This window comes from Halichoerus grypus, chromosome 11 (genome assembly GCF_964656455.1).
Source record: "Halichoerus grypus chromosome 11, mHalGry1.hap1.1, whole genome shotgun sequence".
NCBI lineage: Eukaryota > Metazoa > Chordata > Mammalia > Carnivora > Phocidae > Halichoerus > Halichoerus grypus.
This window is the reverse complement of record NC_135722.1, coordinates 73243529-73255967: the sequence shown is the minus strand read 5'-3', so window position 1 is coordinate 73255967 and position 12439 is coordinate 73243529. Positions and strand designations below refer to the sequence as shown.

Below are 12439 nucleotides of genomic sequence, written 5' to 3'. Positions count from 1 at the left end.
CCGACATGCCATCTCATTTAACATCATATCAATGATTCTCAATTGAGGGTAACTGTCCCTAAGGGGATATTTGGCAATATCTGGAGATAGTTTTCGTTGTCACAACTGGGAGTTGGGGTGTTCCTAGAATCTAATGTGTAAGGGGCAGGGATGCTGCTAAACATCCTACAATGCACAGGATTGTCCCTTGCAACAAAGAACTATCTGACCTAAAACATCAATAGTGTCACTGTTGAGAAACTCTGCATTCTCATATTCTGAAGACCAACCCACAACAGTATAGAGATACTCTTGCAGTGGGTAGGTGGATCACAGTTAATTCAACCATTCCTCTATTAATGTTCATGTAAGATGTTTCCAATTTTCACTCTTAGAAAGAATGAGCACAGATGAGCCTTGTGCCCAGGTCTTTTTTATATTATATTGTGAGTGGTGCATCAAAGGATAGTGCTTATATAGTTTTGTTAGTTATTTCCCTATTCCTCTTCCCAAAAGTTTTATTAATTTGTATTCCCATAGCAATATATAAGAATGGCTGTCTTCCACAGCTTTGCCAACAGAATATGTACTCAAACTTTTGTAATTTTTGCCAATCTGATAGATAAAAAATAGCATTTCAGTGTACTTGTAATTTGCCTTTTGCTTATTATGAGCGAGGATGAGCATCTTTTCATATGTTTAAGAGTCATTTGCATTTCTTTTCCTGTGAAAATTATTTATATCAGCTCATTCTTTTATGGGTTAGATGGCCTTTTCCTTCTTTATTTTTGGAAGCATGGTGATATAAATTGCAAATATGTTTTCAATTTTGTCATTTAACTTTATTTTGCTTTTTTTTTTTTGGCCATGCAAAAGCTTTTATTTTTATTTTCAGGAAATTGAATACATCAATTTTTCCCTTATTGTTTCTGGACTCTGAGTCATAGTTTAGAACATTTTCTACACTTCCAGGTTATAGGTGAATACACTCATTTTTTAAAAATAGCATTTACATGTTTCCTTTTCTTACATTTACATCTCTACTCCATTTGGAATTTTTCCTGTATTATGTGAGGAATGGATCCAGTTCTATTTTTTTCCACATGGCTTTGCCTTTATTTTAATGCCACTTTTTTCTTTCTTTTTTTTTTTTTTACAAGACCATCAATTCTCCACTGATTTGAAAGGCTTTTCTTGTATGCGAAAGTTTATTTCTGGATTTTCTATTGTGTTCCATCGGTTTATTTGTCTTTTCATATGTCAATATAAAACTGTTTCAATTACAAAGGCTTTACAGTATGTCTTAATTGGAAAAGTTAGGCCTTTCTGTGTTCCTTTTAAGAGTTTTCCAGGCCAGGCTTGCTTGTTGTTCTTCAAAATGAATTTTATAATCAACTGGTATAGCACCTGACAAAAAATTGATAGTGTTTTAAATTGCGTTATGGCAAAAATAGAAGTTAGGAGAACTGATCCTTTATGATGGAATCTTCCTATCCAAGGACATAGTTTGTGTTTCTTCATTTGTTCAGATCTATGGTTACATTTTTCAGGGATGTTTTAGTTTTCCTCAAATAGGTTTTTTTTTTAAAGCTTTATTTATTTATTTATTTGAGAGAGAGAATGTGCGTGTATGTGCGTGCAGGGGAAGGGGCAGAGGGAGAAGAGGGAGAGAATCTCTAGCCAACAGTACTATAAGTCATGCCTGAATGAAGCTCATCGAACACATATTTTCTCTGTAAGGCACATCACATTCTTCTTGCACTTGAGAACACTAGATTGCACTTCAGTACTACATTTTGGGGTCTTTCAAACCATGAGATTACCAACAAAGAACACAAAAATGCAAAAAAAAAAAAAGTAGTACTAAATAGATTGCAAACTGGACACTTGTATATAGTATGAGAGCTGAGACAAGAAGGTGGAGCATCACCTTGTTCAACAGTAGCAGGGACAATATTTTGCTGCTCTGTGCATGTCAGGGATTGAACACAAGGTGCTGAGAACACTGATTTTGGGATTATAGATAAATTTCAGAGATCATCAATGTATACCCAGCATCTAGCTCAGGGCTGGACACTTTGCAGGCACTCAATATATGTCATAGTTAAATATTTAGTATCTTGGTACACGGAGTTTAGACATCTGTGATACCACAGATTTTATTCTCTTACGCCATGATCCAGGCAAAATGATGATTATAAAGAAGATGATGATGATCATAATATTAACAGTATAATTTAACAATACGATGATGACAATAAAACTATTAGACATTGTAGTAATAATAATAGTAGCAGCAACTAGATCAATGATGACATATTCCTTATATTTTTATAGTACTTAAAAAAAGCTCCTTTATTTTTCTTGAATTTTCTTGAATGTGGGGACCATCTTAATTATTAAAAGCACCTAGGTGTGCCTAGGTGGCTCAGTTGGTTAAGTGTCTGACCCTTGATTTTGGCTGGTTGTGGGACCCAGTCCCGTGTCTGGCTCTGCGCTGGGCATGGAGCCTGCTTGGGATTCTCTCTCTCCCTCTCTCCCTCTGGCCCTCCCCTGCCTCCAGCTCTTGCATGGGCCTGCAAGCACTCTCTCTCTCTCTCTCAAAAAAAAAAAAAAAAAAAACCCCACCCAAACTCATATATCCAAAATGCACAAACCCGAGGGAGTCCATGTTGAAGAATTACATTTGTTTTGCCTTTTTCTTTATAAATTTTATAACACAAATTGCTTTATCTCATCTATTTGCACTGGCTAATACTTACAGCACAATGTTAAATAGTAGTGAAGATGGTGACCTTCTTATTACTGACTAATGGGAAAGCTTTTACCAATTCTCCTTTAAGTAATATGCAGGCATTTGGCTGCATTCTAGAAAATTATTTACTTTTTAAAATAAATGTAGTCAGACCACGGCTCTTCTTATAAATAGCTGCACGGTCATTCACTTTGGTGCAGATGAACTTTTCTGAGGAACAGAAAAGGGCAGTGCTATGACTGACGTCTGTGCCAGGAAGACTTGCCCAAAGAGTGAGTCTGACATGGGAACAAGATTGGCCTGGAGTTTATGGTAACAGAAAAAGGGCTGAGAAGCGTGCCTGTGAGTTTTAGGCATTGTTTTGAATCTTCACTGTATCTGGAAGGTCATACTAGATTCTTTGATTGCCAATTCTTCCTTTTAAAAAGTTCAAGTTAACTTAGTCAAGATGCTAAAATATTTGTGTTCACAGAAGCAGTTATATTAACAGGATAAAAAAGCCTTTCCAGCCAGCAAGGCTGCCCTGACCTTCATGAAGTTTCTAAGTTGATGTGCTCCTGAAAAGCTTGCCTCTTTCTGCTTGCTTTGTCTTGAGCCTAATCTACAGTCAGAACAAGTGTTTCTCTGTCAAAGACTTCCTTTTCCTCATTTGCTTTTTATTTCCCACAGTTGGGGCCATTTGTGAGCTCCTGAACTAACAAACAAAGCAAAGTAACTCTCAAAGATGTTGTGCTCCAAATGGTAATTGAAAGGCCTAAGGAAGTACAATGGAATCAAAGCGGGAGGGAACCTGAATGTAGGAAGTCTCTTCAGAGCTGGATTCAGTGCTGCCCACCACAAACACTTTGGGTTTTGCAGGCTCATCGAAGCTAAGTCTGGGTAGGTGCCAAGCCTGGCTTTACAAAGGCTCATGGAATGAAGTGTCCATGGAGCGTGTTAGAGGGTAAGGCCTCCGTCTTTTATTAGAACCAATTAAGCCCTAAATTACTGAAACTCTGTTCTGCCTCTGCTGGCATTTCAAAACCATTCTTAAAATATTCTATGACTGTGATGTCAAGGGTAATGCCCCTTGTATTTTCCCCAGGCTTACAAGTTTTGTTTTTGAACATATAAGTAGAAAAAAATCATGTCGGTTTGTGTTTATTTAACAATGTGTAAATCCATATCATATACGTTTCTTAAGCTTTATGGTCTCCAGTGTATCAATGGGAAAAATGAGAATCAGAGAAGTTAAGGGGTGTGCCCAAGGTACCAATGGCAAGGCCAGACTTAAACTAGGTCATATGGAGACAAATTCTATACTCATTCCATTATACTATTTCTATATGCACTTAAATTATACACACATTAATTACAAACGTACCTAACATGTATGTGAACAATTAAGTGTGCAAATATTATATGCCTCGCTATCCAGAAATCCTAATTGGCACAAGAGATAATTGACATGACCATTGTCATTTCAGGAACATTAATCATAGGATTATTCTAAATAGAAAGTTCCCTGCTACCTTTAAAATTGGAATCCATTTTCCAAAATTGATTTACTTATAAGTTGTTAGGCACAAATCTATGACATACAGTGAAGTTTTATCATCATTATTTTTTTAACAGAAAGTCCCACCTAGAGTTGGCTTGCTCCCTTATTTTATCTCTATATAATTGTACTAGTTCCAGCATTTTCCTAACGTAAATGTACAAGGGGGCTTGTGGCTTCTTCGTTTTTCACCTACTAAGAGGTAGATGATGCTAAAGAAGATAAGCGAAAACCCTTGACAAAGGATGTATACCTTGGGAATTCCTTCATCTGGGGGATCATGGAGCAACTTTGGCTAAAGTTATTCGTTCTTACCCTCACCTGCCTTTAAGCAGGTGCAAGGTGGAGGGAAAGGATAAGACGGAATCCAAATCTTCAAGACAAAGTCTGCTCTTTGAGGAAGGAGGCCAGTTAGGAACTCCCAACACATCCCTTAGAGACAAAAGAATGGAATCCTCATGGCTGGGGAGGGCAAAGCAAACCTGAGGAATTCAGGTCTCAGACCTCTCAGCCCCCATGCATACCCATGCTTTGGCAGAAAACCTCTGTGGCTCATTAACTCAATTAACTGCTTTCGTGGGGCTGAAGAATTTTGGAGATTATCTGAAAGAGATTTTTAATCTCAGGTTTGGCTGCAAGCTGATTTTCATATCTTTATAAATCAAAGCAAGACCTGAATAAGAAAGGCATACTGAAATCGCAAAAGCACATATCACGAGTCCCTGAATCAAATCAATGTAATTTTTAGATTTTTATTTGGGCATGAATATCTCTGCTGTCTTTCATGAATAACAATGAAAGGCACACACACAGTATTTTATAGTTATCAGGTATATTATTCCAATTTTAAGTTGAGGATGAGACTAATAATAAAAGCTGCATGTGTCTAGCACATCACAGATCTCAAGATATCTCAAAAGATCTTATTTTATTCTTATAATAACCCAGGAAGTATGGAAGGTGTTATCCCCATTCTACAGAAGAAGTTGAGTCTTACAGAGACAGAGCTACCTTTCATGGTAACATAGACAGGAACCGGTTAAGTGCTGACTTGAATTAGGGTCACGTGATTCAAGGTCAATCCTCCTTCCTTTATACCAAATGCTTCCCCTAATGAATCATATATTCTATATATATATATATATAGATGTATAGGGGAAAGTTTCTGAAATCTATCTGATTTTGAGAAGGAAAAAGTGGGTTTGGACCTCTTTACCTGCGTATACCCAGGATGGCCACCCAACCCATCTGTGTGCCAATTTCTCACTAGAAAAGTGAGTGTAGTGATAATACTTGATTTAGCTATTCTCAGTAAGACAGGAAAATAAAACAAGAAAGAAGCTTGGTTAAGTCTCATTATGCAACTATCAGGCATTATATATTACTCTATATTTCCATCCATTGGTCCTTTGGAAGAGCCATGCTCTAGATTTATTTAAATTTGCTATGAAGACACAGTAGCTCATATGGGTTTGATAGATGTGTGGGGAAAGTTGTTAAAACCAGTAATTTCTCATCCTTGGTAATGTGTGTCCTTGTGGCGCATAAACTCATCTGGCTGAGCAGAGGCTCTGAGGAGACTGGGGTATTTTGCTCCTCCCCAGCACGTATAGCTGGCTCTGAGACATTCTAACAGCCACAGGTAATGCTATGTTCCCCAGGAACACTCTTAAAAAGTGTCCCCTTCATAACGAGTAGAGCCAGGTGGGGTTCTCTTCCTGCCTTAGATTTACCCTTGCTTTTGAGGGCGGCACAGCACAGTGGCTGAGAGAGCAGGCTCTGGAATCCAGCTTACTACCTCTGAACCCTGATCTACTCAAGTTACATAACCTCGCTTTGTTTCAATTTCCTTTTCTGTAAAATGAAGAGGACAACAGTTTCCTATTTCTAACATAACAAATGACCACTAACTTGGTTTAAAACAACACCCGTTTGTTATCGCCTAACTCCGTAAGTCAGAAGTTTGAGTACAGTGCGGCTCACTTGTGTTCTCTGCTTAAGAGTCTCACAAAGCCAAAATCAAGCGGTTAGCGGGGATGTGTTCCCTTCTGGGAGTTCTGGGGGTGAGTCAGCTCCAGGCCCATTCAGGTTGTTAACCAAATTTAGTTCCTTGAGGTGAGAGGGCTGAGGTCCCCATTTCCTTGCGGGCTGTCAACTGGAGCCCCTTTCAGCATCTCAAGGCTACCTGCATTCCTTGCCATGTTGTCCCCGCTGTACCTGAACTAGCAATAAGGTTTCAAATCATCTCACATTTGGACTCTCTGACATCCCTTTTTGTTGCCTCTCTTCCTACGCCAGCTGGAGAAAGGCATCTGCTTACATGCTCATTCAGTACATCTGCATCTTTAGAACGTGAAATCCGCAGAACCTTTTTATACTCTGTACTCATGCTAGGGAATCTCAGTAAGGAAAAGGATGTTTATTTGCCACCAGATATTGTAGCTCTGAGGCACAAGAATCCTACAAGTTGGGACAATAGAACAAAAATGAAGATGAAGGAAGGGTTTTCATGTAGACACTGAGATCCCTGAGGCTCTGATATATTTGACATTTGTGAAGTGAAATTCAACATGTTGTTTCTGGCTGATTTGAAGCCCTTGTCATAGATGTTTTATGATTTCAAAGGAACAAAGTAGAGAAAAGTTCCCAAAGGAAAACTGAACAGGTGTTTTTGGGCTACAAAACATTTATTTAGTTATATGGTGAAGGGTATCTGTTTGATGGTAGAATCATTAAGTTGCCTAGGGTCATGGGTTGGAGCATGCTTTAGTGATTTCTAAAAGAAACCTAGAATGCCTTTTCTTTACCAAAACATCTTTTTGTAATAATGTCCTTGATACTGAGGGCTTTGACTAAATGAGAGAACTGCTTCTGTCTTTGTTGTCAGCGGAGCTGTGGCAAATGTGAGCAGAGGCCTGGATTGACAGGGGCTGGGGGCAGGGGCTGGGTATTCAGGCCCAAACACAGCCTGATGGTGTTCTGGTGGTAATAATGACACACGCGTTTATACTTTGGAAATGGTTAGTTCTCGCTTCTTGAGAAGCTCATGGCTCTGGATACACAGAGCGACTTGGAAGCTTTTGACAAGAAAATCTCTTGCTACCCTTCATCAACTTACTTAGCTTGGCCTTGCCAAAGGAAACCTCCAAGTTCACCCCGATTCTCCCACTCTTCCCATCTGCTCTGGAGATAAGTCTAACTGTACATTAGTCCAAAATAAAATCAACCAAAATAGGACTTGAACAATGTGTACATTCAAAGTCTTATAATATATGCTTCCAAGTGAACTTTTAAAGGGTGTGTGTGTATCAGTCATCTGGTTTTAAAACTCTGGATCCCTGTGACCTCAGGCATCTAGCATAGCTCCTAGCACATGGTATGAACCCAAGAAATACTTGTGGAATACATGCTGTTAAATGATTTCTCATCTGGTCCTAATGAAAGTCTAAAAGAAAAGTTTCATTGATAATTTTTTTTTTTGGTTAACACAAATCAGTCGTGTGCTTTGAAGATCCAGCATATCTGCCACATAAGCCCTGCTGACTACGTCCCACCTACTATTCATCCACTCACTGCAAACATATTTCATGTGTATCTATAACATTCTGGGCACACTGACTTACCATTTCATTCAATTGTTATAAAACCCTGGAGAAAAGTATGGAAATGAATATGCTTTATTTGTATTTTACTCAACTACATCTCGTGTTTTTAAGTGATGCCAAAAAGTTGAGGTTGGCTATGCTAAGAACTGGCCAACTCCAAAAGTGAAAGAGCAATAGAGACTTAGCAATACAGCAAGTGGGTTGTTTTATATTAGTCTTTGGGGCTTGCTTTTAGATCGTGCGAGTCCCATAGGATCTCAACCATGGTGTCCTTTCCAGCCGTCTGTATTTTAGTCTTGAAAGTCCCCTGAAGCAGTACAGATTTAAGTAGGCCAAATAATGTATTGTCCCAACTGGGGCAATTTTAAGAGTGAATGGGACAACTACTAATAGTTACACGGGCGCAACAGGTGTAAATGGGCCTCTCACAGGTAGTCACGGCTGTATAGTCATCCTAGGAGAGGACACGGGTTGAAGGATCAGGAGTCATCACACCACTGGCTGCCGTGTCTCGTGCACATGATGTCCCCCTTCTGGGATTCAGTTTATTTGAACGAAAAGGAAAAGGTAAAGTAAACAAAGGCAAAAAGAAAAGAAGTAAAAGTAGAAACAAACCCTACTGTTTCTTTAAAATTCCACCATTTTATGATTATGCACAGCCTCAAAGGAGAAAATCTCATCGTATTTTTGAAACCACTTCAAACTAAGAGGCAGCACATGAAACGATCCTCTTCTTTCCTTTTTAAGCCTACATAGTTATAAGAGCTTACATCACATTTTAAACAAATCGACACTTGCTAACTCTGGGGTTGGCAACAATTTCATCTTCACGTCCTGAACCACTGTGTTGAGGAGTCTCAGGGCACATTTGGGCTGAGCAGGAAAAAAGACCATGGTTGATGAGTGATGGCTTCTGGGGTCGTGAGGACAGGAGAGAGAAGTAGGGAGAATGAAAGAGGTATAGGGCAGGCATGTATGCCTGTCCTAAAATAGAAAACAAAAAAAATTTTCTCATATTTGGGGTAAATCCTGTTGGTCTCACCCAGAGATTTTCTCCTCGTCCTTGCTCTCAGTGCCCTTTCATCAACACTCACATGCCAGAGTCCAAGCAATGGTCCTTACCCCTGGCTGCTTGTTAGAGTCATGGAGGATCTCTGCTGGTGGGGCCCAGGCTTCAGTGGTTTTAACACCGCAGGCCCCATGACCAGGGGATTCCACAGCGCAGCCAGGATGAAGAAGCACTGGCATAGAGGCTAGAACGAGAGACGGGATGCAGGGCACCTAAATCTCAGTCCCTGTTCTTAATGAAGGCTGTGTGACCTTGAACATATCATTCATCTGAGTCTGAGAAATGAACTTGGACTCCTGGGTGTGTCTAGCTCTAACTCTGAGACTGACAAGTGAAAAGGTGAAGAATATAATGTTGTGTTGACTCAGACAATATACACGTCCTCTTCTATGTAAATTCAAGGAAAGGTGACTTTGTTGTCAAAGAGATAAATCTACAGTCAATGATCAGGAAGCAAATACATATCACTCTTCCATGCATGAATAGTCACTGCTAAGTTATACAGTATCATTGATAGAATCCTTTTCCTAGGTTGTTCTCTCAAATGCTTAAAAAAAAAAAAACAAAACAGTAGAAATCCATGGACATCATTTACTACTTCCAACACATTCTTTAATCACTTGCACCACTGACATTAGCAGATCATTGGGCATTCTCACCATTTAGTAATTTGACATCTTACCTGAGTGACAGCAACATTTGTTCCATCGGTGACTTCCACACTCATATTATAGATGGACCTCTGTTCTGCATCCAAAGGTTTTGCAATGACAATGGTCCCAACACCCTTCTCTGCGTCAAAAGAGCTGTCAAAATTCCCCCCTGATGATTTCACAAAAACAACATGAAATTAGCATATCTGAGAAGTTATTACATCTATTGAAGCATATAGCTTTAAAGGGAGCTCTTATATAGAAATACTTTTTTGACAGGCATCCCTATGGCTCAATTTTGTACATCTTAAATGGGACCTCTTTATTTCCAACTTGATTTATATTTCCAAACATAGCTTCTACAATGCATAACAAATGTCACAAAAAAGAATGTATTGCAAAGAAAAATCTCAGCACTAATGTTAAAGGAGTAAAGCATAAACTGACTCAGTAAAATATTTAGAAAGCTTAAGGGCCTCCAACCCCTTGTGGTTTTTCTGCTAATAATTTGTAGACCTTTCTGCTTTTCTAAAATAGATTAAATTCTAAGTAAACAAATAGTCCAATTAACAAAAATGTGTAGACACTCTTAAATCTAGGATTGATGGTAAACATTTGGTTGGTAAAGTTCAGATTCCCTCTAATAGATGTCAGAAATAAAAGCATAAATACTAGAAAATAAGAAAAAGCAAAAAAAAATTGAGTTTCATATCAAAAATTCTGTATCTGCAAGTTGGGATGTTTATAGAAAAAAAAATTCTTTTTTGCCATCTTGACAGTGTGAATTATTTTTCTCCCAAAAAGGTAGCAAGTTTATGGGAGAGTTACAAAATGAAATCTGGAAAGAAGTAGAAGAACACATCAGTTTATGTGTCATCACTCATAAAGCAATAAGTATGAAAGTTTAAAAAACTTTCCTCCCCCTCTGTTGGACCAAGTATAGCCCACAGTCTGTGAATAATGTGCCAGGACAACACAGGCTATTTTGAAATTACTGTAGCTCTTTCCATCTCTGTGAACTAAAATGTGGTTTATGATCTTTCCCAAAATGAAAGCTTTTTTTTTTTTTTCTTTTTAAGGGGGAGAGAAGATAATGGTACAAACGCTGGACTGATTTTAATTAAATATCAGTACATGTTCACAAGCTCTATTTATTTTAGTCTGAAATTCCATGATGTCAATTAATTTTGTTCTTGGATAGTAATTTTATTTAGCCACAGCACATAGGGCAATGCGTTTATTGAATTTCATATTTTAGAAAAGAAATCTTGGCTTCTCTTACATTCACCATACTCTGCATTTCATTTTGCTGATCAGTGAACAATACCATATACAATTTCTATGATATTACAATTACAAATGAGTGAATGACTTAAGGGAAAGGAGAATTTTACCTTAATTAGTAGAATGTGATGTACAGCGACACAAAATAAATCATATGGTTTACTTAAAAAAAAAAACAACCTGGTCATATATATTTCAAATACTTATTGCTTGCAGCTGTCATATACACTTACGATTATTAAATTGCTAGAGAGAACATAATTGCCCCTGACATTTAATTAAAGTTATGGAGATATGGGGGGACCACAGAATTACTTGGAGATGATATATTTTTCAAAATTTTGATCTAAAAAGAGACTCATCTTCCAATTAATATCTTTAATTGATTTACTGTGGAGCACAAATGTTAACTCCAAAAAAAAAAAAAAAATCTTTTGAAGAAGAGGAGAAGGAGAAAGGAGAGGAAATCGGGCTGAATAGGGAAGCAAACCTCAGGTCACCATGTCTCTTTCAAAGGGAGTGCTTCTGGTTGATAACTACATGAAATAAAATGTTAGGCTGATTCAAGCACCTTGAATCACCATCCTAATAAGCAAAGAAAAATCATTTGCTATCAACTGGTACATTCTGAAAAGAAACTTTTCCACGGAAAGTTTCAAAGAAAGAACATAAAAGACGTCAGACCTGTGTGGAAGGGTAGAATGCCATTTCCTTGCTGTTTTGGGTGTTACTTCATATTTTAAATCACATTTAAAATCACTTTTCGAATGCTTTCCTGTGCATTCACTTTCTTAAATATGAGAACACATTTAAGCGTTATTCACTTTCTTAAATATGAGAACACTATTTTTTTTTGGGTGCGGGCAGGTTTAGGATATAGGAAAACGTCCTCTTTCAATGTCAATTATTTCAGAAGGTGGAAATTTGTAGGTCAAGGCAAAATAGAAATTATGCAAATTATAAAACTTTGGTTTGCTCCTGTTTAAAGATGAATGAAAATGAAATGTAGAGAATGTGCAAGCAAAGATTTCCAGTTTCAGTTCCTGTTTAAATGGGGCAATCCTATGTGCTCTCTCTCACTGCCTGAGACTCACATTTTCCTCGGGGCCCTGTGCTGAAATACATAATCATTTCAAGGACCGAGTGGCATAAAATTTACATATTTTACAAATGGCATATAGGTTGTGTTTTCTTATTAGTCATTTCTCATATGAAAAAACATTTTTTGGCTACTTTTATGGTTGTGATTTTTTAGAGCGCTCTCTCTTCTTGCCTGTGTGTGTGTGTGTGTGTGTGTGTGTGTATCTCCCTCATCCACTGTTGCTGTTTCCAATACTCTGGACTAGGGGTGGGGAGATAGACAAATGGAAAGCAGGTCAAGAGGAGCTTGAGAGACAGAGTCTGTGAAGTGTCTCTCAGTCCGTCAGTATGGTGAGCAGCCTCTGATAGTTGCTTCCAGGGCATGTGCTCCTAGTTAAACCAAGATTTCATGTGAAACAAGGTTCCCAAAATCCTCCCTCGGTTTTAAAATGAATTTCTGACAAGGGACACAGAACC

The 12439-nt window shown here is 38.2% G+C and overlaps 1 protein-coding gene across 5 annotated transcripts in view; it reads right to left on the bottom strand.

The window, feature by feature from the left end:
* Positions 1 to 12439, bottom strand: part of FAT3 (FAT atypical cadherin 3) — a 660051-nt gene that overhangs the window by 106022 nt on the left and 541590 nt on the right. For all 5 annotated transcript variants that reach the window (XM_078058674.1, XM_078058677.1, XM_078058676.1 and 2 more), the window contains one exon: positions 9628 to 9767. In XM_078058674.1, the coding sequence (XP_077914800.1) occupies positions 9628 to 9767 (140 nt within the window). The remainder of the gene's footprint in view (positions 1 to 9627; positions 9768 to 12439) is intronic.